This window comes from Pristis pectinata, chromosome 26 (assembly GCF_009764475.1).
Source record: "Pristis pectinata isolate sPriPec2 chromosome 26, sPriPec2.1.pri, whole genome shotgun sequence".
Taxonomy (NCBI): Eukaryota; Metazoa; Chordata; class Chondrichthyes; order Rhinopristiformes; family Pristidae; genus Pristis; species Pristis pectinata.
The window spans coordinates 13,118,761-13,140,841 of record NC_067430.1 but is presented as its reverse complement, the minus strand read 5'-3'; the positions used below and the strand labels follow the sequence as shown (position 1 = coordinate 13,140,841).

General features: G+C 42.6%; 1 protein-coding gene across 9 annotated transcripts in view; it reads right to left on the bottom strand.

Moving 5' to 3' along the window:
• The window catches only part of LOC127583294 (kazrin-like), a 469,156-nt gene that overhangs the window by 85,560 nt on the left and 361,515 nt on the right, over positions 1–22,081 (bottom strand). For 7 of the 9 annotated variants that reach the window (XM_052039120.1, XM_052039122.1, XM_052039123.1 and 4 more), the window contains 5 exons: positions 21,258–21,394; positions 19,752–19,922; positions 13,919–14,002; positions 8,616–8,802; positions 3,441–3,571 (listed from right to left, as the gene is read on the bottom strand). In XM_052039120.1, the coding sequence (XP_051895080.1) occupies positions 3,441–3,571; positions 8,616–8,802; positions 13,919–14,002; positions 19,752–19,922; positions 21,258–21,394 (710 nt within the window). The remainder of the gene's footprint in view (positions 1–3,440; positions 3,572–8,615; positions 8,803–13,918; positions 14,003–19,751; positions 19,923–21,257; positions 21,395–22,081) is intronic. The other 2 variants (XM_052039121.1, XM_052039128.1) reach the window with 1 other exon arrangement.

The following is a 22,081-nucleotide window of genomic DNA, read 5'->3' as shown; positions in this document are numbered from 1 at the left end:
ATGGGCTGTTGGTAGAGTTTACAGTCTCTCCAAAGTGGGTGCTGTGGGATGATGTAGCGTAGTCCACAACTGTGGACTAATTATTGCTACATAACAAAAGAAAGGCAGTGTGCTCTACAGCAGATCATTTGCTGCCCAGCTGTGGGGTGGAAAGGTGTCAGGTCAGACTCATGCTCCTGATGAATTGCCGATGCTCAGCTTTAATATTTGGCCTAAATGTTCCTGGGCTAAGGAACATCAACCAAGCTTCTTCTATTAACCATCCAGAAAATGTACACTGGTAGCAAAGAAGGTACGCTTTAGTATAAAAAAAATTCAAGGTGGTACCAAGAGAAATCCTAAACACATTTAATTTCCCAAAAGATAAAATTCATCTCACACTGTTAGTTAATGATTCCAGTGCAGTCTGTGTGGGGGAAACTGCTTCAGACTGGAAATACTTAAGCATGTCAGGCAAACTGTTGACTAAATGGCAGAAACAAGGTGAGATCATTAAGAAATGGACATCACTCTGTGATCTCTTCCTTGTGCACTCCACCAAGATACTGCTGCTTCTAATCCGCCCGTCTGAGGGCTCTGCCTTTTATACCACTAGGTACTGCTAGGGATGCAGAGTTCATCCCCTTGAGGATATATTACTAGTGGGGCTTACCATGCACCTGACTTTTAATAATCTGCACTTTCTCAACATTAGAGGCGGCACATATTTGGAATAGCACCTTTTATGTGCGAAAAAATCTCAAGATACTTCACATGAACACTCAGATAAATGGACTTAAACAACAAACAATCTGCTGGAGGAACTCAGCAGGTCAAGCAGCATCTGTGGAAGGGAAAGGAACTTTGGGGATGGGGGAAATGGGCTTAAAACCTAGTCAAACAGGTAGGTTTGGAAAAGGAAATGCAAATCTGTAGGTACAGCCAAACCTAGAGTGAAAGGAGTGGGATAATTTCAAACCCTTGCAAATGATGAGAGATGAGATGTCTGAAGGTTCATCTTAAGTATTCCAAGCAATTTTATTAGTAATAAACAAACTTAGACCTAGAGAATAGGGTAGAATCATGTGTAGAATTAACATAGTCACACCTCTTGCTGAGACACCTCCCAAAGCAAAAGGAATTTGGTCAGTCTTGGCACAGTAATAGTTAAAGATTTCCATCTTAATAGTTACCCACAATTCAGTTAACTAAATACGGACAAGAACTCGTGCAGGTAACCTGGTGGTAGAAGGATGAGAAACCAGAGGGTACACATTTTAGGGAGCAGAAACTTGCTAATGTGAGGGTGGGGAAAAGGGTTGGTTTCTGTGACGAGTTCAAAGGGCTTTCCATTAAAGGAGAAAGCTCCAACTGCAATCTATTTAATGGGACTAAGATACTTTATAAATAAATAGAATATCTGGAAAATATTACAGGCAAATCAACAGTGATTGTTTACGAGTTTTTTTAAGGGGTATTTTCAGTTTTAAGTATTAGAAGAGCTAAACAATCCCTGAATTAATGTTCCCTACCCTGTATGACTGCTATTTTACTCTATCTCTGTGATTACTGGTACGTGGAAGGCCACAATAGCTCTGTGATTGCAGTAACTGATTACGATTAGACAAGAGAAAAGAACAAGACTCAGAGCTGACTAAAGCCTTAACTCATCTCCCCCTCATTTTTGCATATTGCTGAAATATGTTCAAACAACTTTTTCATCGCATGACTGACCAGCTATATTTAAACTGCAGTGTCATAATTTTATATTAATGACTTATTAACGTAGTCCCACTTCTCATCTATGAAAATCACTGAAAAGTAGAGGGTGTTAAGAATGCGAAACAGCTGACCTTGCGTGGGCAATATCACAAGTCAAGGGAAGCGGTGGTGGTGGAGTGAACTGGGGGCCTGGAACAGATGTGTTGTTGAGGAGGAGGGAAGTGGATCTGGGGGAGGTACATGCAATGCTTTGATGACTAGGGAAAGGTAAAGTTGAATGTCACAACATGATTGAACCAAGAATTTTCTGTAAAGCTGTGACTGAATAAACTTTTCCCCTATAAAATGCAACTGCATGATACGTATAAGAAGAGGACTTAATCAGGAAGACATTGTAAAAGACCTGGAAGAAAGAAGGAGAACTCAGTACCAAAAGGAAGAAGAATATACCACTGCAACATTTACCTGGTGCTCAACGGGGTAACAGAATTCTTGATTGTATTCTGTGAACTATTGGTTAAGTAGAGTATTGTTTTTGAATTACATCATAACTTTTACCAAATATGTCTACACATGAAACAATTGAAAATACAGTCAAACTGTATTAGGAGTAGGATGCAAGGTGTAAACAATATTGACAAAGCTGTGGATTCAGAATCAAGTTCTGGAAGAGAGAATCATCACACCATTTAAGTTTTACAGCACAGAAAAAGGTCACTTGGCCCATTGTGTCTATGCCAGCTCTCTGCTTGAGCAATCAAAATCTAATTTCACTGCCCTTGTGTTCTCCCCAAAGTCCTGTCTAATCTTCTGCTTCCAATTAAACTGTGAAAGATACAATGCTCTCTATTTCAATCACTCCCTGTTGTAAAGCAATCTGTGGTCTACCACCTTTCTGTATTAGTAAAGCTCTTCTGAACCCTCTCTTGCCTCTCTCAATGCTCATTTTAAAATGTTGACTCCTCATCACTAACTCCTGAACCAAAGGCAATAGTTTTTCCGTCCAACTTGATCAAAAACATCCTTTATTATGCCTTTACTCGACCTTCTCTGCTCTAATACCAGGATCAGCATCAACCGCCCATGCACTCCATATCCTTGATGCTCAAGGATGACAATAAATGTGCCGGGATTGTGGAACTGCACAAAATCAGGTTCCACATACCAAAAATGTTTCCTGTCATGTAAGCATTCTATTCAGACAAACAATGAGTTTCAGGTTTATTTTTTACTTTCCCTAAATTTTGTCAGTGGCCTTATCGGGATGGATTCTGACTTTGTCTGACTGTGAGAGATGGGCAATATTGATTATCAGCCCATTTTATGTCTCTTCTTATGTTTAAATCAATGACTCAAACAAAATGAATTGCAGGTTTGATACACCACATTTCACACTTTAGCTCAGAGTCAAAAAATGACCACTTTTTCCAAGGAAGACAGAACTGATAATTGTGGTGGATCTGATCCCATTTCTGGAAGCATGGTTCCCAGCCTGAATTTCAGATAGTGAACCTTCAGGAACAAGAGGGTAAGTTGTGCTCCCAGGAAGGAACCTCTCTTGGCAGAAGCTAAGCACACAGTGCTTCCCATTTTACAGGCAGTAAATTTCAAAATCAGAAGTGCCGTGAACCAGCAGCTCTAATCTCTTCAGTTGACTGGGGCGGATGTGTATGTGTGGTCAGACTTCTGCTGAGCTACTGAACGTGGAACAGATCAGTGATCCCACAAGTGTTTCTTACATTACAGAGTGAGTGTGTCCGATGTCGCGGTGAGTTGATGTCACTTGGTGTGGACGACCTTTCACCTTCAAGCACCGAGGCGTCCGAGACGGTGGACGGTTGCCTCGAGTGACAGGGGCTGACTCGCACTCCTGCATAAAAATTAAACATAAACATTGATCAACATGTGACCTATCACCTTTAACCCCAAATGAGGTAAAGGCCTTTTCACCCTTCTCTTCCTCACCTGAGGATACTAAGATCATGTTTAACTACCTAATCGTAAGCGTGCTTCAACGCTGCAAGGGAGGGTTTATTAAAACTGGAGGAATCTTTCAAGAGAGAAAAGCCCCAGTGGCTAAGTGCATAATATTCTGTGGCACTCAGGGTTTCAGTCTCTCTCTGTGCTGAGTTGGCTGATCATCAATGGGAGGTCAACCTCAGCTCCTGACTCTTGGACTTCCAATTCTGATCAGTAGTCAGTAATTCCAAATGCAAAGCGCATCTATGTTGACTGTATTGGATTCAACTCTATGCTGTCCATGTTGTGATAGCCTGTCAATATCCACTGCCCCACTAAATGCTCCCAGGTCATGTAGAGCATTGGATAAATGCAGGATAAATGTCCTTCTGCTCTGCCTTTCTAAGTACTTCCTCCTTAGTTCCACAGTGTAGGTTAGATATGGAGGAAGACAGCCTCAACTGCTGAATAACAGTTCCATCCTTCAAATGCTGTCTAGAGCCTATTGAAACAATTCCCTTGACTGCATTAAGCACTTATTGCTAACAAGAGTGAGAATGCCAATTAATGATTAATAGTAAACAGCTTTGTGCCATGTTGGAATATTTTTTTGAAGTCTGACGAAGACCCATTAGTCTAAAGCATTAACTTTGTTTCTCTCTCCCTGAATGTTTCTCGATCTGCTGGGTATCTCAGCATTTTCTGATTTTAGATCAACATCTACAATTTTTTGCTTTTCAATTACTCTTTTGAGTCGTTTTAATGACAAAAGGGTTAAATGTGGTAATGAGGGATTAATTTTAAAGCTGAAGATATAGAATAATCAATATTTTGTACCCATCTTGAGTAAAGATTGCTTTGGACAAAGGGTAGTAAAACTAGATCCTGGATGTAGACCACTCGAACGTTGTTTTAAAGATCCTTTAGGTCACAAAACAGGGTTAAAATAAAAGAGAACTGAATGATGGGTAAAAACTAGTTAAGATTGCTTTTAAGATACATGTAGCTTCAGGCTATTAAGCTATTAGCATGATCGATCATTAAGTAACAACTCAGCCTGGGAAAGAAGCAGTGTTGTTCACGAAAATCAGTAAAAGCTAAAAGATGTCAATCTCATCCTCTACCACAAAGTAATTATGCATGGTGAATGAGTAAATAAATCCAATGGAAGCCACAATTAATATAAACAATTAAGAGATAGGAAGCTGGGTCAAATATAGAATATGTTAACTGAATAGAAACGTTAAGGGATCATAAAACGGCCAGAGACATAAGAAGGATTTGTTTAGACTTTCTAAGGATATTTTATTTACACAAAAGCTTCTGTGAGGTTTTATGTAAATTGGAAATGAAGAAAGTAGATGCAAAAAAGCTTCTCCTTGTTATTTGGCTATTTATAAATCTTAAGACTTTGGTTAACCTCTAGCTGTAGAACTAAAAGGAAACAGATCAAAATGAACCAGATCTGGAGCATTTAAGGGGTATAGATATTGCACCCAAAACTGCACCTCTGTTGAACATAGAGAACTATTCTGAATGCAGACCTGGGTTAGAAATCAGGTAGGAGAGGACACAGAAAATTTGCCACCAGTTGTTTGGTTTGATGGGTCTGGTAATATTGTACGTGTTCAACATGCATGTTGTGTAACTGACATACTATTTGAGAAGCTGATTCTAAACTTCAAATTGTTAAATCCAACTGCTTGCATACACTAGGTGTTCAGTTTGTCCCAAACTATGTCATTCAGCACAGTTTTAGTCTTGTAAAGCTAAGTTCAATTAGTTACATGATAGGAATGATCTTCATCTCCACTCAAACACCAACCCTACATGTGAACCATTTCACAGTCATTGGGTTTCATGTATTTAGAAAGTTTCCATTCCAGGAACTTCTTTTCTGCCAGTTCAACCCTCTGGGATCAAAGGACAATGAGATCAATACCTCACACTACAGAAGGGATGCAGTGTACCTTGGTATGAGTTACTGGATTTTAATCAAGGGGTTTGGACAACTTTAATATAAAATGACAGATACCCAGAGTAACCAGCTGGAACACAATCGAGGGCTTGGGGCAACCTGTGCACAGAATAACAGTTAAGTGTGCGCCAACCAACACTGAATGTTTTGGAATTCCAATGCACTTATCAGCATTTGCTAAGAAAAATAGTGTCCTTTCAGTATTATGCCCTTCCTTTGCTTCCCTCAACTCCTATCTGCTTGCCTTTCTTTCTAAATAAATCAAGTGTTTGAGCAGAGCTCATAAAATTCAAATAAGCTCCTCTGGTACCTATAGGTATCCTCTAAACATTTACAGTTTGGACTGAGGATTTTCATTTAAAGAATAAATGGAGAAGCTCCCCCCGACAGAAAATTCTTAGAACATAGAAGCTAAGAAATTGGACCCATTAGCACCTGTGCTTTATGTGATAATCAATTACAAACACTTTTAACCCAGAGTTGGTTGTCCTTGCTATTATTTTCAGATAAAGTAATGCTAATTCCGTTAACACGTGACACCTAATGATATTGCAAATCATCCAATACCCATTTCCACCCTTGCCAATATAAATTGGAACTTTAGGAAGGCAACTGGGAGAACATTGTACGATATTGTTGCATTTATCACCAGCTAAAGGAAGATCTGCTGACACTGCAATATATGGGTGGGTAGCTTTCAAACTCATTGATTAAACACCATATAACTAACAGGGAGTGTATCTTCCAGCATTCAGCTATTAAGCTATTTATTGCATGGTGCCTCAGTGATGAACTGCTGGTAGCACTCCATTACAGGACACCTCATTGTGACTGGACACATGGGGTGGGTTGGGGGCACAGGTGTGCCTTGGGTCTTCAGAGATCCCACAACCTAGTTGGACCTCTCTGAAAAAAAATGTATCTGTAGGCTCAGGTTTTGCAAGGCTGTCAGCACAGAGGTAAGTGACATTCTGCAGGAACACCTTAGGCCACAGTCCTGCTGCTAGACTGCTCTCTCTGTGGAGGTGGAGGTTGAAGTTACCTTAAATCTGAACTTCCTCACCACATGGTCACTCTGTGGCCTCAACAAATCTCTGCCATGGCTCTCAAATTGCTGCTCGCTGCTGCATCAGAGAGGTCGTTGTGCAGAGATAGTTTCTTATGCACTGATTTCAGTGAGGACCAGGCGGCACCTCAGTTGCTGAGAGCATAGGCAGCCACCAACTGCACTCGTGTCACAAGAGCTCCCACTACTAACCTGGCCACTTTCCTCAATAGAAAAGGTTTTCACTCCCTCAACGTTCAGGTGTTTGTGGATCCTCTGGAGAACTTTCTGAAGGTCAATGCCATATTTCCAAAAAGCACACACAACAAGTTCATCATCAGAGAGTTGGAATTGCCAGAAGTGGACCTATTCCACAATGTAATCCTTCACACACACAGGGTTCATGAATAATTAGCACTGTATGAAGGATCCTGAGGCAAAAGAGAGGTCATTGTGCAGAGATAGATAGATCCTACATCCTTGACTTCTCACACTAATTTACAGTCCCCAGAACACCATTTGAGAGCCACCAAGTACCAGAATTATTACGGAAAACACTGGTCTTCTGAAAGTGGGTTTCTGGTGCCTGCATCAATCCAGGAGAGGACTGTACATAGGCGCAGGAGATGCGGACTTTTCATTGCTGTCTGCTGCACAAACTTGTGATGCGAGGACAGCAGCCAATGGCAAAGGGGGAGCAATATGCCGACTTGTACCGTAGAGAGAGACTGAAGTGAAGCAGGAGCAAGAGAGGAAGGACAACAAGGAAGGCTGGCGGGGAAAACTCACAGTGGAACACATCCCCCAGAAAAGCTGAGAAGGAGGTGGGGGTGGGGGGAGGGGGGGGTACTTTCACAAGGAATTGTGAGAGTAACCCCCCCCCCCCCCACTATGCCCAATCCAGACCGATTGACCCTTTCCACAATGTAATCCTTCACACCAACAGGGTTCATGAATAATCAGACAAAAGAGTCCAGATGATAGATCAAAATCCCTACCCTGCAGATCCAGCTGCACTGATCATAATGAATGACTGAATCTTTGCCTCAGTGACTGAAGTGGCTTGGTACGATCAATTTCACTTCTTTGCAGCTCACCCTGACAATCTTGTGTGACCATGAGATTTATTTCTGCATTGCCTTGTCAAGTGGGATTCACTGTGATCACCTTCTATCACTCATTTTATGATGACCCTTACAAATCTCCTGGACCTCAGCACACAAGATCTCCCTTCTAGTACATTTCTCTCAAATGAAGAACTTCATGCACTCATAGGGAGTCTGGAAGCCTGCTTCCTCTCCACTGCAGCTGCTGTTCTTGCATGGCAGCCATACTGTGTGTCGCTGGTATCTGGTTGCAGTGGGGAGTGTGCCTTTAAGGGGTAATGCTTGTCAGATTGTACACACTGCAAATTGTTGGAAGCTGCACTTAACCAAGTGTGATTCCATTTTAGTGCATGATTCCTGGCATAAGCAACCTGCACATGGTTTTAAACATCGTTTAGGCCCTATTACACTACATTTTGTGGGGAATATGCCTTTCAGCGTTAATGCAAAACAGCAAAGGTTGGTGCACCCAAAACAAATTGAAACTCAATTTCTAGATAAGAGTACATTTACCACAATGAGACAAAAGGGAACCACATCCATATTTAAAAAGAAAGAATGCAGAAGCATTAGGGAAATAAGAGTAAATTAGGATGGGATTCGACAATCTAGTTGAAGAGGTAGTTTCAGCACAGGCACAATGGCTCAATGGTCTACTTCTGTGCTGTAAATTCTATAATGCAGGAAATGTAAATCTGGAAAGGTGCAAGAAAATGTTAGCATGGGATCAATTGAAGGATATCAGTGGTTATTTATAATAACATTTGGACAGAAAGAAAAGTCAGAATTAACAAACCTCAAGTTCTCTTGGCTTATGACCTCTTACCTTGCCTGTCTACCGAGTGGTGATGTGCATGATACAATGTCTGCTGGCTCTGTCGAATTGCTGCAGTGAGTGGAAGGTCTGACTGCGTCACCCACTCCTGATTCCCGTTTAACATGCTCTCGCTCGGCATCGCCAGTGAGTGCCTCTTGGGGACATCCTTGGTCAGTGTGGCTAGGGACTGCTTAGCCTACAAGAGAAGAAGAAGCTGGGTGAAATCCTGCGGATGAAAGGGTCTTCTGAAAGGGGACCCCTGTACCAAAAGAACGACCACTATGGGGAAAAGCGTGCAGGACCCTCAATGTCATCTACAGCACAATCACCATAAAAAGGGTTAAACATGTTCCAAACCAGGTCATTCAGCAAGAACCTAGGACTACCTATGGTTACTGAGAAACTCATGCAAGACTGCGTGCATTCACAAACACACACAATACTACCTCTGATCAGGATTCAAATGCTCTGAAATAGCAGTACTGTAGTTGGCCGGCCTACTAGAGTTATTTGCAGTGTCTTCATGCTGATGTGGTCATCCATTTGAGGTCCAAAGTCCACAGATCAATTTGATGGCTACCAGTGTGAGCTGAGGAAATTCTCAGGTGGAGTAATCAGGAGTGACACTTCTCTGAAAAGCTGTGGTTGGAGAACTGGCTCAAATAAATTAGTCACCTTGCTCCACTAACCACAATACTTTTGGATAACAGGAAAAAAAGAGCAGAGAACAATCTAGTGACTGGAGCAGAGTGTGGCCACGTAGTAGATTCCTTGTCAGTAATTCATGTCCGCTGGGATGGGTGGGTGAGTGGCAGGTGGATGGGAGGGTCTAAATGTAAGAAATAACTTAAATGATCCTGTGGGTGAATGAAGCCTCCAGCATACTAATGCACAATTAAATATGCCCTCAAGTGTGGAAATTAATTGACAACTCCAGATTGGTATTCAATGTGTCCTACCAGCAACTGAATGTGTTTTCGTGTTGGGCAGTGTGGTTTGTGGTTTGGTCACAATAATATCCTTAGCCCAGAGTGGTGAGGTCCACTCGTGGAGTGTGAACATTTTGGGAGGTGAAGAGATGGGAGGTAATAAGCAATTTTGGAAATGAATCCTAGCATCTTCAGAAGAACAGGGAACAAAAGTGAGTTGAATATCATGGTGAAGTGTTAATAACTGCTGTCTGTTACTGGGGTGAGCTCTGACTGGAACAGCAAACAGAAACTTTGAGTGATGTGCAATGATTTGAAATGGCCAAACATTGGAAAGCCAATCAGACCAGCCTCACCCACGGGGTAGAGAAACCAGTCAGATCAGACAGAAGTACAACAATGGACACAAAAGTCTTTCATCATTGTGAGACATGAGATTGAAGCAGAGTACAAGAACTCTTTCATTTGTGAAGTGATTAAATGCCTCATTTAAAAAAAATCCAAAATATTATCTGCGGCAAAACAGGCAGCACCTCGGGAACATAACCCACCAGGCCACAGAAAGAAAGAGAAAGGGAATATAAATGCATTTACAGCAGGCATTTTGTCAGATGAAAAGTAGGGATTTCAATTTGAAGGGCTTGCAGGCTGATACACAAAAACACTTGGCTTTTTTCCCAGGTAGTGAAACACAATGTTGGTTGATATGGCTTTGCTGTATTAACCAAGAACTCTGGCCAGTAGATTGGAGACACGGCTGGGTTTGGAAGGAGTGGTAAGTGATGGAGGTATATTTAGCAGAGGCAATTAATCTCAGTCCTTCAGAACTTAAGACTTTCCCCACAAGAGAAGTTCAACCTTTCAGACTGGCAGCCATTCACATCATCTTCCACCAGTCCACATTACTGACTATTTCACAGACTCCGAATGCTAGAGGCTGAGGCAAACTAGACTAACACCACATTTAAACATCACTACGACACCTGGGGGGGGGAGGGGGTTGGTAACCATTTTGCATGGTGTGTCTGTTTGTGTGTGTGCGTGCGCACGCGCGCATGCTTTTTATGCCTCCTGCTTTGTAGGCAGAGTTGTTGACTGTTTACACTGATCTTTTGTTGCTAGTGGTTGTCAGCTTGACACTGCAGTATACACTGAAGAAATGGTACGAAAAACCATGGAAGTACTTAAAAGGACAATACAGTATATCTTTCACAGTCTGCCAAAATTGAAGCACACACAATCTTGTTAATCTTGAAAATGCCCAGCTTGAATTAAGACTTTGTAAACTGCCCTGAAGCTCCATGGTTAAGTAACAGATAGGTGCAAAAATGTCAACATAAACCCCTTATGCAAGAAATCGCCAAGATCTGGAAGAATCACAAGTGTAGGGTAATGTGACAAAAACATTTGGGACACCAAGTCAGAGGGCAGGCAGGTCTAGAAGTTCTAGCTGCTGCCTTCCACAGGTGTTGGTGAGTAGGGATTTGCATGAAACTTTAACAATCAATGTCTTGAACAATCCAGAAAATGAACCAAGTAGTTAGTGCATCACTATAACAAACAGTTCCTCAATGCCAAGTCTTATTGGAACATTGCCTTTATGGCTTGTTTCCTTCCTTCTTTATTCTTCATTGTTACTGATAAGGTACAGCTTGATATCCTGCAATAAATAGTTTACACTGGAACCTCCGCCTTCCACATTCCAAAGGCCCACCAGAGACTGAATGGAATACATCACTGCCTGTCACACTGCCTCACTGCCTTAGCTTCCTTGCTTTGCATTTCATCTCTTCTTAGTAAAACCATGTTTCCTTTTGATATTTGCTATACATAGCTGAATGGCCCTGTGTGCAGAGCACTGCTGGATGAGATACGCAAGGACCTGGGGATTCTCAATTAAATAATTACCAACTGAGTAGGAGCAGGAAAGGGAAGAGGGCCAATTCATGATAATGAGGCAACTGGGGTATATATGAGTGGTACCGTGGGTGTGTCAGTATTAGTGAGTAGTTTGGAGTATACCAGCAATGGTATGAGATGTGGGGATACATCAGAGCGTTACAGTCAGGAAGGTAACACTCTGCTGTACCCCATACTAATGCTGAGGTACTCTGTGTTACAGATGTGGGATACACCGGATGTAGGTCAGGAGTGTGGGGGATACCAGTGTTGCAGAAAGCACTGTTAGGTATAGACTATGATGGTAGTGTAAGATGTATCAGTTACAGAAATGGTATAACATAGTGTATAGAGTCACAATCAAGGCTGGGGGGGTACATCAGTGTCAGTGAGGGGAGATGTCCTTGTGCTGGTGTAGAACAACTGCTTGCTTCTTGCTGATGCAACTTTAGAAGCAGAACAGCTTGACTTTATGCCAATGGTAATGACTGACAGTCTGTTGAAACCAGACATTGCATCCAGATCTCTCATTAGTGCGCGTAACTTTCCTGTGCACATGCAGTACTTCTCCTTTCTCAACATGCACTAAAGTTGCTTTTCAACTGTCACTGAAGTTTTACCACCATAATCGTGGACGAATTAAATTTTCACACAACGCCTATTTGCGCAATGAAAAGTCACTCAGTGGTGGTAGAATTCAGAATGTGGCTTGTCCAATTCTTTGGTATTTGGCACTGTATAACAGTGGGCAGAAATGTTGCTGGGGTAGCCTGTGGAAGCTCATTATTAACAAGTCCTCATTAAAGAATATCTTTCTCAGGTGAAATTGCACTTTAATACTAATGCCTAATCTAATGCTGGTGTAATATCTACAAATCTTCCTGTAAAATAAAACAGTGGGTTAAATATCTTGGTCAAGTCTTGTTGAATGAGACCCTGAAGACTAATGATCAATCCAGATGGAATCCAATGGATTGGCACACCTGTAAGGGAAAGGTGAGGAAAAAATATCAATGCTCTGCCTTGGGTGTCTTCCTCTCTCCTAACTCTTGTGCATGGGGACAAACAGAGAAACATGGGGAAAAAGCAGTGACCAATTTCATAGAAGACTCTGGAGATCTCTCTGCCTGACCCCATTAACAAGACCATGAAATCTCTAGGAAACTGTAATTGACTAGAATGTATTGGAAGGCAATGGGACCTTCCTACATGGGTGATCCAAAGGTTCAATCACCAAAGAATTTGGGATGTGGGGTGACACTAAACATGATTTAGAGCAGAAAGCTAAAAAAAAAGGAAATCTTTTGCCAGAGCTGTTTTCCGTCAACCTCTGGATTAGGAATTTTACAGAAAAACAGGCGCAAGGCACTCAAAATGGCGGGCATGAAATAAATGGCATGAAAATACAATGGTAAAAATTTAAGCAAAGGGGAGCAGCATCCAGATGGATGAAATTGTCAGCACTTGGTTGTGAATATGTTACATCCCTCAACCTGACTTCAATACTTACTCGTGAGACTACCTTTCCTAATCATATTAATTTCCATTTTCCCTCTCTCACTCTTTCTCATGTAGTCTACTACATGCAGCCAAAGGCAGCTGGACATTGGAAAGCTAATGATTTTAATGCACATTCCAAAATAACACTCTAGTGCATCTTAAAAGGAACAAAGCTTTGATCCTTTGGATGAAGGATTAATATGAGGCCAATGTTTCACCAACTGTCAGGTGCTAGGTTGCTTACAGTCCCCTTCCTCGGCCAAATTCCTGCTAAATCCAGAGCCGACTAATTTTCAATCATTAATTTATACTTCTATGTAGCATTGGTAGGTACCAAAGATTCCCAGGACACTTCACACTGAAAGATTTAGTCAAGGAGTTAGATTTTTTTAAAAAAGTCTATTCATTGGTTGGAATGTGAGAGTTGGTGACAAGACAGGCATTTATTGTCCCTCCCAATTTATTTTTGATGAGGTGGTGTCAGTGAGATGCCTCCTTTAATTACGGGAACCTGTATGCTGAAGGTGCTCCCTAAGTCTTGTTAGTAGGAAGTTCCAGGATTTTGTAAGTGAAAGAAAGATAGGAAGATTTGCATGAAGGTCATTCTGCAGAGTGGCTCATGATGTCTGAAGGCACCAGTGGTGACTTCAGGGCAGCAGGGAAGAGAAATGCACAATTAACCACAGTTGGGGGAAGAGGAGGAAGATGTGAGTAGGGAAGCAGAGGTGAAAAAAGCTCGATTGGTGAGAGCCCTGGCATAGACCTTATCACATACTCCAGCTACACAAAACCTGCCCCAAAGCAGTGTGAGAGATGCAGGAACATACCAATCACCGGTTAGTAACAGGACATAAACGTGCACACCAGCTCAAGACCTATGCCGGAGTTAAGGTGGCCTAAGGTGATTGATTGGTGCCAATCGTACAACAGAACACCATTCAAATACACATAGTGCGTGATATATTTTCTCAGTGCACGTCTTACCGCCAGCACTCGAGGGAAGGACTCCTTCTCAGCTGAACGATCGAAAATGCGATATTCCATTTTCTGGCCCATACGGTTCATTATCTGGGGAGATAGCATGTCAAATAGAATGACCTACTGTGTTCTGCCCTACAGGACTTTTGACCTGAGCTGTCCTCAAATACACAGGGTAATTCTTGCAACACCAATAGGTGGCGCAGTTAGATCAGGGTATGAGAGGGTAACAGCTAGTTAGGCAAAATACTCTGGGAGGGTAAAAGCAGAGCACTAAAATGAAGCAAAGAAAGACGAAAGGAATAAAAGAGAAGATGAAGTCAGTATATCATGGAAACTGTTTCAGATATAGGAAGGAGAGTGAAAATAATCAATAGCATGCACTGGGAACAGGCTGAACAAACTGAATAGAGAACACCAGCAGCATGCTACCACTACGTAGCTGATTGGAGTGGCAGACCCTCAAAACTGCCTGTAGTGAAATGAAAGGAGCTGCAAAGTTGACCCAAGGTCTCGCCTCTCTAGGCTATTTCTGGCTTCACAATGGAATCATTCTGAACCAACGACACAGTTCGATGGAAGGAATACATTTTAATTTGATGTCAAAACCAATCTTGCAGCACACTGAAATCAACAACTAAGTGATAAGATAAAAGGTCAGCTCAGCCCAGTGAACAGGCTAGAAATAATACATGTTGGCTTTTACGGATGATTGCTCAATGTGTCTGTGTGATATTTTTCTTAATGTAAACCTGTTTATTTTAAACAGATTAATGCTTTCACTATGAGTGTGAAGTGTTCGATCCTGAACATCTTCCACTGCTCCACACTGAACCACATAATATTAAACCCACTGGGACTGTAAACTACACTGTGCCCTATTTGTTCTCCTGTGATTAGAGTCCTTCATCTACCCAGGGGGCGGTGTGATATCAGCTCCCTAAGCTACTCTGCTTGCATTGAGGAAGGATGAGTGAACTAGAGACTGGTGAATGAAATCTCCAATTCAACAAAGTGAAGGTTCATCTCACCCAACACAGTCAAACATCAACAACCTGAGCTGTTCAGTGAAACTCAGAGTTCTACATTCACTCCAATGACACAACATGTTTGTGCTCTTGGTCTCTTGAATTGTGATGACAGGATGTGATGTTGTGGCTTCTGTCCCACAGCATCCACTGAATTTCCGATGAACTGTAGTTCCTCTCTGTTTGCAAATGTGTTTTTCTTGCCCAGTACGAGAGCAGTTTGACACACAGCCTGCATACTACAAATCACTCCAAATAAGTCTAGTTGTTTCTCAGCCCTCAACAACGTTAACAGCTGTGGCTAATAAATACAGTAAATCCACAGTAATTTACTCTGGCATGCTTGAACTCAACATATGCATTGTTTACAAAGGGGCAGGAGCTTCAGAGCCAGCTTTCCTTCAGTGGGACCCCTGTCTGGGATTTCCAGCCTTCTCCCAGGACATTGCTGATAATGTCCAAGACAGAATGCCACACATGCACCTTCCATTACATGATATGGCAGAGAAAGAGGCGAATTAAGCCCACTGTATCTGTGCTGGCTCTTTGCTGTAGTATAGAATCATCAAATTGTCTCAGCATAGGAGACCATTCGGCCTTTCGAGTCCATGCTGACTCCTCGCTAGAACAACTTGTTGATGATACCATTTGTAAACCTTGAGTGGCCAATCAATCATCAACTGTGCTGATAGTTAATAGATGGGATTCAACAAGTGTCTCTCCCTGCCTTGCACATACGAAAGTACAAGGCTGAAAAGAAAGGAGCAAAATAAAGGTTAATAATGATCCTCTTGTTCCTGCTTTTAAAAAGGAGAAAATACATATACGTTAGCACTTACAGACATCATAGGAAACTTTATCTTTGTTTCAGACACCTTGCCACCACATTCTGTCATAGATTAGTAGAGTGACTGTGTCATAGTACCTGGACCAAGGGAGAAATTCCTACCGGGGCAGGGGTGGTTTATTCATTTAACTCCCCATTCAAACCTTTCTTGATGAACTGGAGGAAACACCCCACTTGCCTTTATGTGCATTTCCATATCAGGATTTTGGAAAGGACATTGCTTGATTACTCCTGGTCCTTTAAATCTCTTGCAACAGCTATCACACAATGCAAAAGAGCATTTACCCCTACGCCTCCCCACAATGAAACAGATCATCACAAAGAAACAGAATTGTGTATTAATCCCACTGTGTAGCTCACACCAATAGACCGCATGCATATTATAGAACCTTGGGCATAATCTTTCACAAAGTATTATATTCATGTTTCCTAACTCCACGTCCCAGGACTCCCCTACATAGATAGGCCGAGCACAATCCCTTATTTGTACTTGCTACACTTCAGAAATTTGTATTTTTTAAAGTGTTTGTTCAACACCAAATGGTTAAAGTTGCTGTCTGCTAGTTAACTAATTTTTCTTTGTCATTTCTCAGTTTTTCCTGTGAAACTCACGGGTGGATACTCTCTTAAATAATAACTTTCAAAAGGGAATTGGATAAAAAGTTGAAGGTTTACCAAGACTATGGCACAGCCACAATAAGCCAAATAGCCTTCGCTTGTGGCTTCTTCAATTCACTTTTGGGATCGGGACCAGCATTTATTGCTCAATCTTAACTGAGGTTAAGAAGGTGGTGGCGAGCAGCCTTCTTGACTCACTGCAGTTCCTCTATCGAAGGTAAACCCAAAATGCTGGTGGGAATGGATTTCCGTGATTTAGACTGGGCAACAATGAAGGACCAACAATATATTTTCAAATCTAAAATGGTTTGTGACTCAGAGGGAAACCTGCAGGTGATGGAATTCTCTTGTGCCTGCTGCCCTTGTCCTTCAGGGTGGTGGAGACTGTAGGTTTGGAAGGTGCTGACAGAGTAGCCGGCTGAGTAATTGCAATGTATTTTGTAAGTGGCATACATTGCAGTCACTTTGTGCCAATGGTGAAGGGAATGCATGCTTAGGGTGGTTGTTGGGGTGCCAATCAAGAAAACTACTTTGCCTTGGATGGTATCAAACTTCTGGAGAATTAGTGGTGCTGACCAGTGCCTTGTAGATCATCACAAAATACCCTGCCTATGACCTGTTCTTACAGCCATTTTACTCCAACCTGTTCTTACAGCCATGATAGTTATGTGGCTGGTCTAGTTGAGTTTCTGGTCAGTGGTGACCCACGCATTATTGATAGTGGGGGACTCGACAATGGTATCGTTAAGAGGAGGTGGTTAGCCACTCCAACTGGAGATAGTCATTGCTTGGCACTTTTGAGGCACTAAATGTTACTTGTCACTTATCATCTCATGCTCAAATGATAGACAGGCTTTCCTGTGTGGAGCCACGGACTGATTCATTGGCCAAGGAGTTGCAAATAGAATTGAATGTCGTGTAATCATCAGTGAACATCCCCACTTCTAATTCAATCATATTGGTTGTATTTTCTCATGACATAGGAGGTGGCCATTTGGCCCATCGACTTATGCCAGTTGACAGAGCAACAGTCACATTCTCTCACTAATTTCCCCATAATATATTCTCTTTAATAAGTCTATCAACTCAACCGATTCTCCTACATCCACCTACACTTGATGTAATTTACAGGAACCAATTAACCTACTAACAGCATGTTTTTGTGATGTTGGAGGAAACCAAAGAACCCAGGGAAATCCACGGTACAAAGGTACAAACTCCACACAGACAGCACCAGAGGTCAGGATCGAATGCAGGTTGTTGGAGTTGTGAGGTGGCAGCACTTCCTGCTGCACCTTCGCTATCCCAATCTACCTGTGATGGATATATGTGTCCATGATAGCACTGGTAAAAGGGATGGAATGAATTTCAGTGATGTCCTGGGGTTGGGATGCTTGACTGCCAACAAGCCATTTCCTTTGTGTGACCTATGTCTGAACTATTTAAATATTTTCTCGTTGATGCCCACTGAGTTCAGTTTTACTAGAGCACCTTGATGTCACACCCCATCAAATCCTGCCTTGATGTCAAGGGCAGTCACTTCACCCGACCATGAGAATTTGGCTCTTTGGTCCACATTTGTACTAAAACTTTGATGAGGTCTGAAGCTGAGTAGTCCTGGTGAAACCCAAACTGGGCAGTGGAGAGTAGGTGAGGATGTGCTGCGTGATAGTAGGTGCTAATGAGGAGGAGATGGCCTTGTCCATTTTTGACCTGATGTCATGAGACTTGATGGGGTCTGGAGTCAATATTAAGGTCTCCAAGAGAAACTCCCTCCTGCCTGTATACAAATGAGGTATCACTTCTGGTGTTTTTCGTGAAATGGAACCAGACACACTCAGGGATTATGATAGGGGAGTTTGGCACATTATCTTCAAAGTGTCATTCTGTGAGTACACTATGCCAGGCTGTTGATTATCTAGTCTGTTTGACAGTTCTCCCAATTTAGACACTAGTCCACAGATATCTGCGAAGAGGAATTTTCAAGGTTGACGAGGCTGGTAGTGACTTTGCTGTATCTGATATCGGAGCAGAGGTTGGTGGTGGATGTCTGTCCACTTTCTCCCCTTCTCTGTCTAAACATAGCAGGAATGGTACAACTCAGTGGCTTGCTAATTCACTTCAGAGGGCAACTTTACGTGGGTTGTGTCTGGAACCATCTATTCTATCTATCCACTTTCACAATCTCTGAGTACTGTCAGGCTAGTTTTATGTAGAAAGCAGAACAACAGAGCCTGTAACTGCCTAATGTCATACCCACCCAACAACCAGCTAAGGAGGGTGAAGGGCAGGTCCCAAATTGTGAGCAAAAACACAAACCAGCTCCCAAGATTGATGCTCAGATTCACTCAGTAACCATTCCCCTAACCGATCTTGTTTCCACCCTCACTCCATCGTCACTGTAGTAGTTTCCCGCCCTCACTTATGGACTGTTTCAGTAGTGCTTCCTCTCCTGCTCATGGTCACTTAGGTGTGTGGCCGCCCTTGCTCGTTGTCACTGATTGTACTCCTACTCAAGCTCAGGGTCATTCTCTGAACCCTCTCTGGCCCCCTCTTGGCTCATTGCAAATATGTTCTTGGGTCCTGGTCCAGCTCACTTTCTTCACCTTTCTCAGCACTGGTCTCACCACCAGACAGTGAAGAACAGCGAGAACAGCTCTCAGCTGATCATGCACCAACATCGTAAAATAGGCCAGCGCTGCACCTCATTTATTGAGCAATCCTTCTGGATTCTGCAGCTGTAGAAGACTTACATGTTTATTTTCCATCAAATGAGAATTCAAATGAAAGGAACTGCTGTGAGAGTGTTGTTAAATCAAGTACGTCAACATACGTTTCCCAAAGTGTGAAGAACTGCTAACGGCAGCAGAGTGGCAGTATTTCGAGCTAATCTTACTGAAGATTTTACCAGTCAAATCTGGGACGGAGGGGAAATCAGTGAAGTCACTCAGTTTGTACACCGTCACTACATTTACCAGTGACAATATCATACATATCAATGGTAAAGAACAACCCACCAGGAGGAGATAGACAAATGTAAAAGGTAAAACAATGACACCTAGCCCCAACCCTTATCATACTGTTCCCTAACTTACTGTCCGAAGCTGTACTATAATTGACTGTTCTATTTCCACATCAATGACTTAGAAATTACACATGAACCAGAGCAGATGTCTGCAAGTCAAATGGTGTGCCACCCGCTGGTGAGGCCACGTTGAGAACATTTGGAAACGGAAGGTGCTCAATAACGACTGCTTAGTCCATCTGGCCACATCATTTCCCATGAGTTCAAGTGAGAAATTCAGCACCTGAAATAGAACAGGGTGTGGCAGATCCCATCACTTACCATGGCCAACTCTGCCTCCAGTTCTTTAATCCTGTTCTCCTTCAGGTCCAGCTGTGTTCGAAGTGCAGTCACATGATCAGTTGCCTCCTTGGCTTGTCTACGTAGATCCCATTTCTCTCGCTCCAGTGAGTCTTTCTCTTTTCCTAAAACCTTCACTGCATCTTCGCTCTCCTGTAAGGGTGGGAATGAAGTTGGCAAGTTACCTCAGCACTTGGGAACCAGAGTGGGATATCTGGACCCTGAAACGAATAGAGGTGACCATTACAACCCAGGAAGTCCATCCACATCCTGAGAAGTGAAGCCCTGGGACACCAATGCCCTGTGAATATTTGGCCTCAAAAGGAGGAAGTGCAGAGGATGGAGGTAGAAGAAAACTGGGGGAAGAGTAAAGGAGGGAACAGCGGAAAACGGAGGTGGGGGCGGGGGGGCAAGAGTGGGAGGGAGGGGAGGCAAAAGTGGGTGGAAATTGGGGAGGCAAGAGTGGGAGGGAGGTTGGGGGAGGCGACAGTGGGAGGGAGTTGGAGGGACGACAGTGGGAGGGAGCAGAGGGATGAGAGCGGGAGGGAGTTGAGGGGGTGAGAGTAGGAGTGAGTTCAGAGGCCAAAATTGGAGGGAGTTGGGGAGGGGCAAGAGTGGAAGAATGAGGGTGGGGCAGAGGAGCAGTTGTAGGAGAATGAGGGCGGATCTGAGAGTGGAGCAATGAGATGTCCGAACAGAAATATGATGCTTTAAGGATGGTGTTTGTTTTATTATAAAATGATCATTGATGTCACTAACTGACATTTCAATGATTCCGATCATCTTTTTCGGTTTTTAAGGACTTGGTTCACCAATTTGCAAGATAATTGTTATAGACTATTTTCCGACTGATACAGAACAATTTTAACATTCAATAGGGCAAGGAATGTTATCACCAGAAAAGGAAACTTTACAATTCAGGCATCCACATAATATCAAATATCCTTGGAGATGTAATATAATGGACTAGATCCAGATTCTTTATTGCGCCATTGAGAAATCCCAGATGAAGAACAATATGGTTTAGGTGCAAAGTAAAGTTGCCTTCACATTGTCTCCTCAAACATTCCTTGGTCTGGTGCAGCATGAGTGAGATACTAAGTAAAATTTCCTTTTATTCCTCGAGTAAAGCCTCAGTTCTAACTGCAGAAGAATATCTTCTGAACTGGCGTGATGTAATTTCCACAGCTGCCTCCGTTTAATTGTCCCAAACACTGCTTTCCTTTGGAAGCCTTTTGAGTTGTGGCTGCATGCTCACTGGAAATGGGTCAGAAGCTGCTTTAAAACTGGGTTTGTTCGGTGATCAGTGGAGAGAGATGATTTTTAGGCTGGCCATTTGGAATAAGGCGAATGTTGTGAAAGGCCAGAGTACTAACCCGATGTGTAAGCAGTTCCATCCACTCCCAGTGATGAGCATCTCTGAACATCTCATCCTAATTAACCCCCCTTTCCTCAGATCCACTGTGAAATTCCAGCACTTTTTTTTACCTTTCTGTGTTGCTCATAATTCCTTATAAAATCTCGCAGCTGCTCCTCCCGGCTCTCTAGTGTCGCATATAGTTGTTGCATTTGGTTTACCAGGTCGGCCTTTTCAGCTTTTAATCGTTTACGGTCAGTCTTCATGGCTGTTGGGGGAGAAAAAGGCGGAGAATTAGCTTCGACCAACAGATGAACCATGACTGCTCAGGCCTGTCAGCAATGCTGCATTTCCTTCTCCTGACAGAGGACACCATTGATGGCTGTGTTTTCAGTTTTAAAGCTCCTACACTGCCCAAAATCTCTCTGACTCTCTTTCCCCCTTTAAAACATTGCTTAAAACCTACTACTTTGACCAAACCTTTGTTCATTGGCCCAAATATCTTTTATTGTTTGAAGATGGTCCTATGAAGCAGCAGAATCAAATTAGATTTATTATCACTGTCTTATGACACAAAATTTGTTGTTTTTCAGCAGCAGTACAGCGCAAAGACATAAAATTACTATAAATTACAAAATAAATAAATAGTGCAAAAAAAGGAATAATGAGGTAGTGTTTATGTACTGTACATGGACTGTACAGAACTCTGAAGAAGCTGTTTCTGAATCATTGAGTGTGGGTCTTCAGGCTCCTGTACCTCCACACCCTGATGATAGTAAGGAGAAGAGGGCATGTCCTGGATGGTGAGGGTCCTTGGTGATGGATGCCGCCTTCTTGAGGCGCCGCCTCTTGAAGATGTCCTTGATGGGGGGGTGTAGGGTCGTGCCCGTGATGGAGCTGGCTGAGCTTACAACCCTCTGCAGCCTCTTTCGATCCTGTACATTGGGGCCTCGAT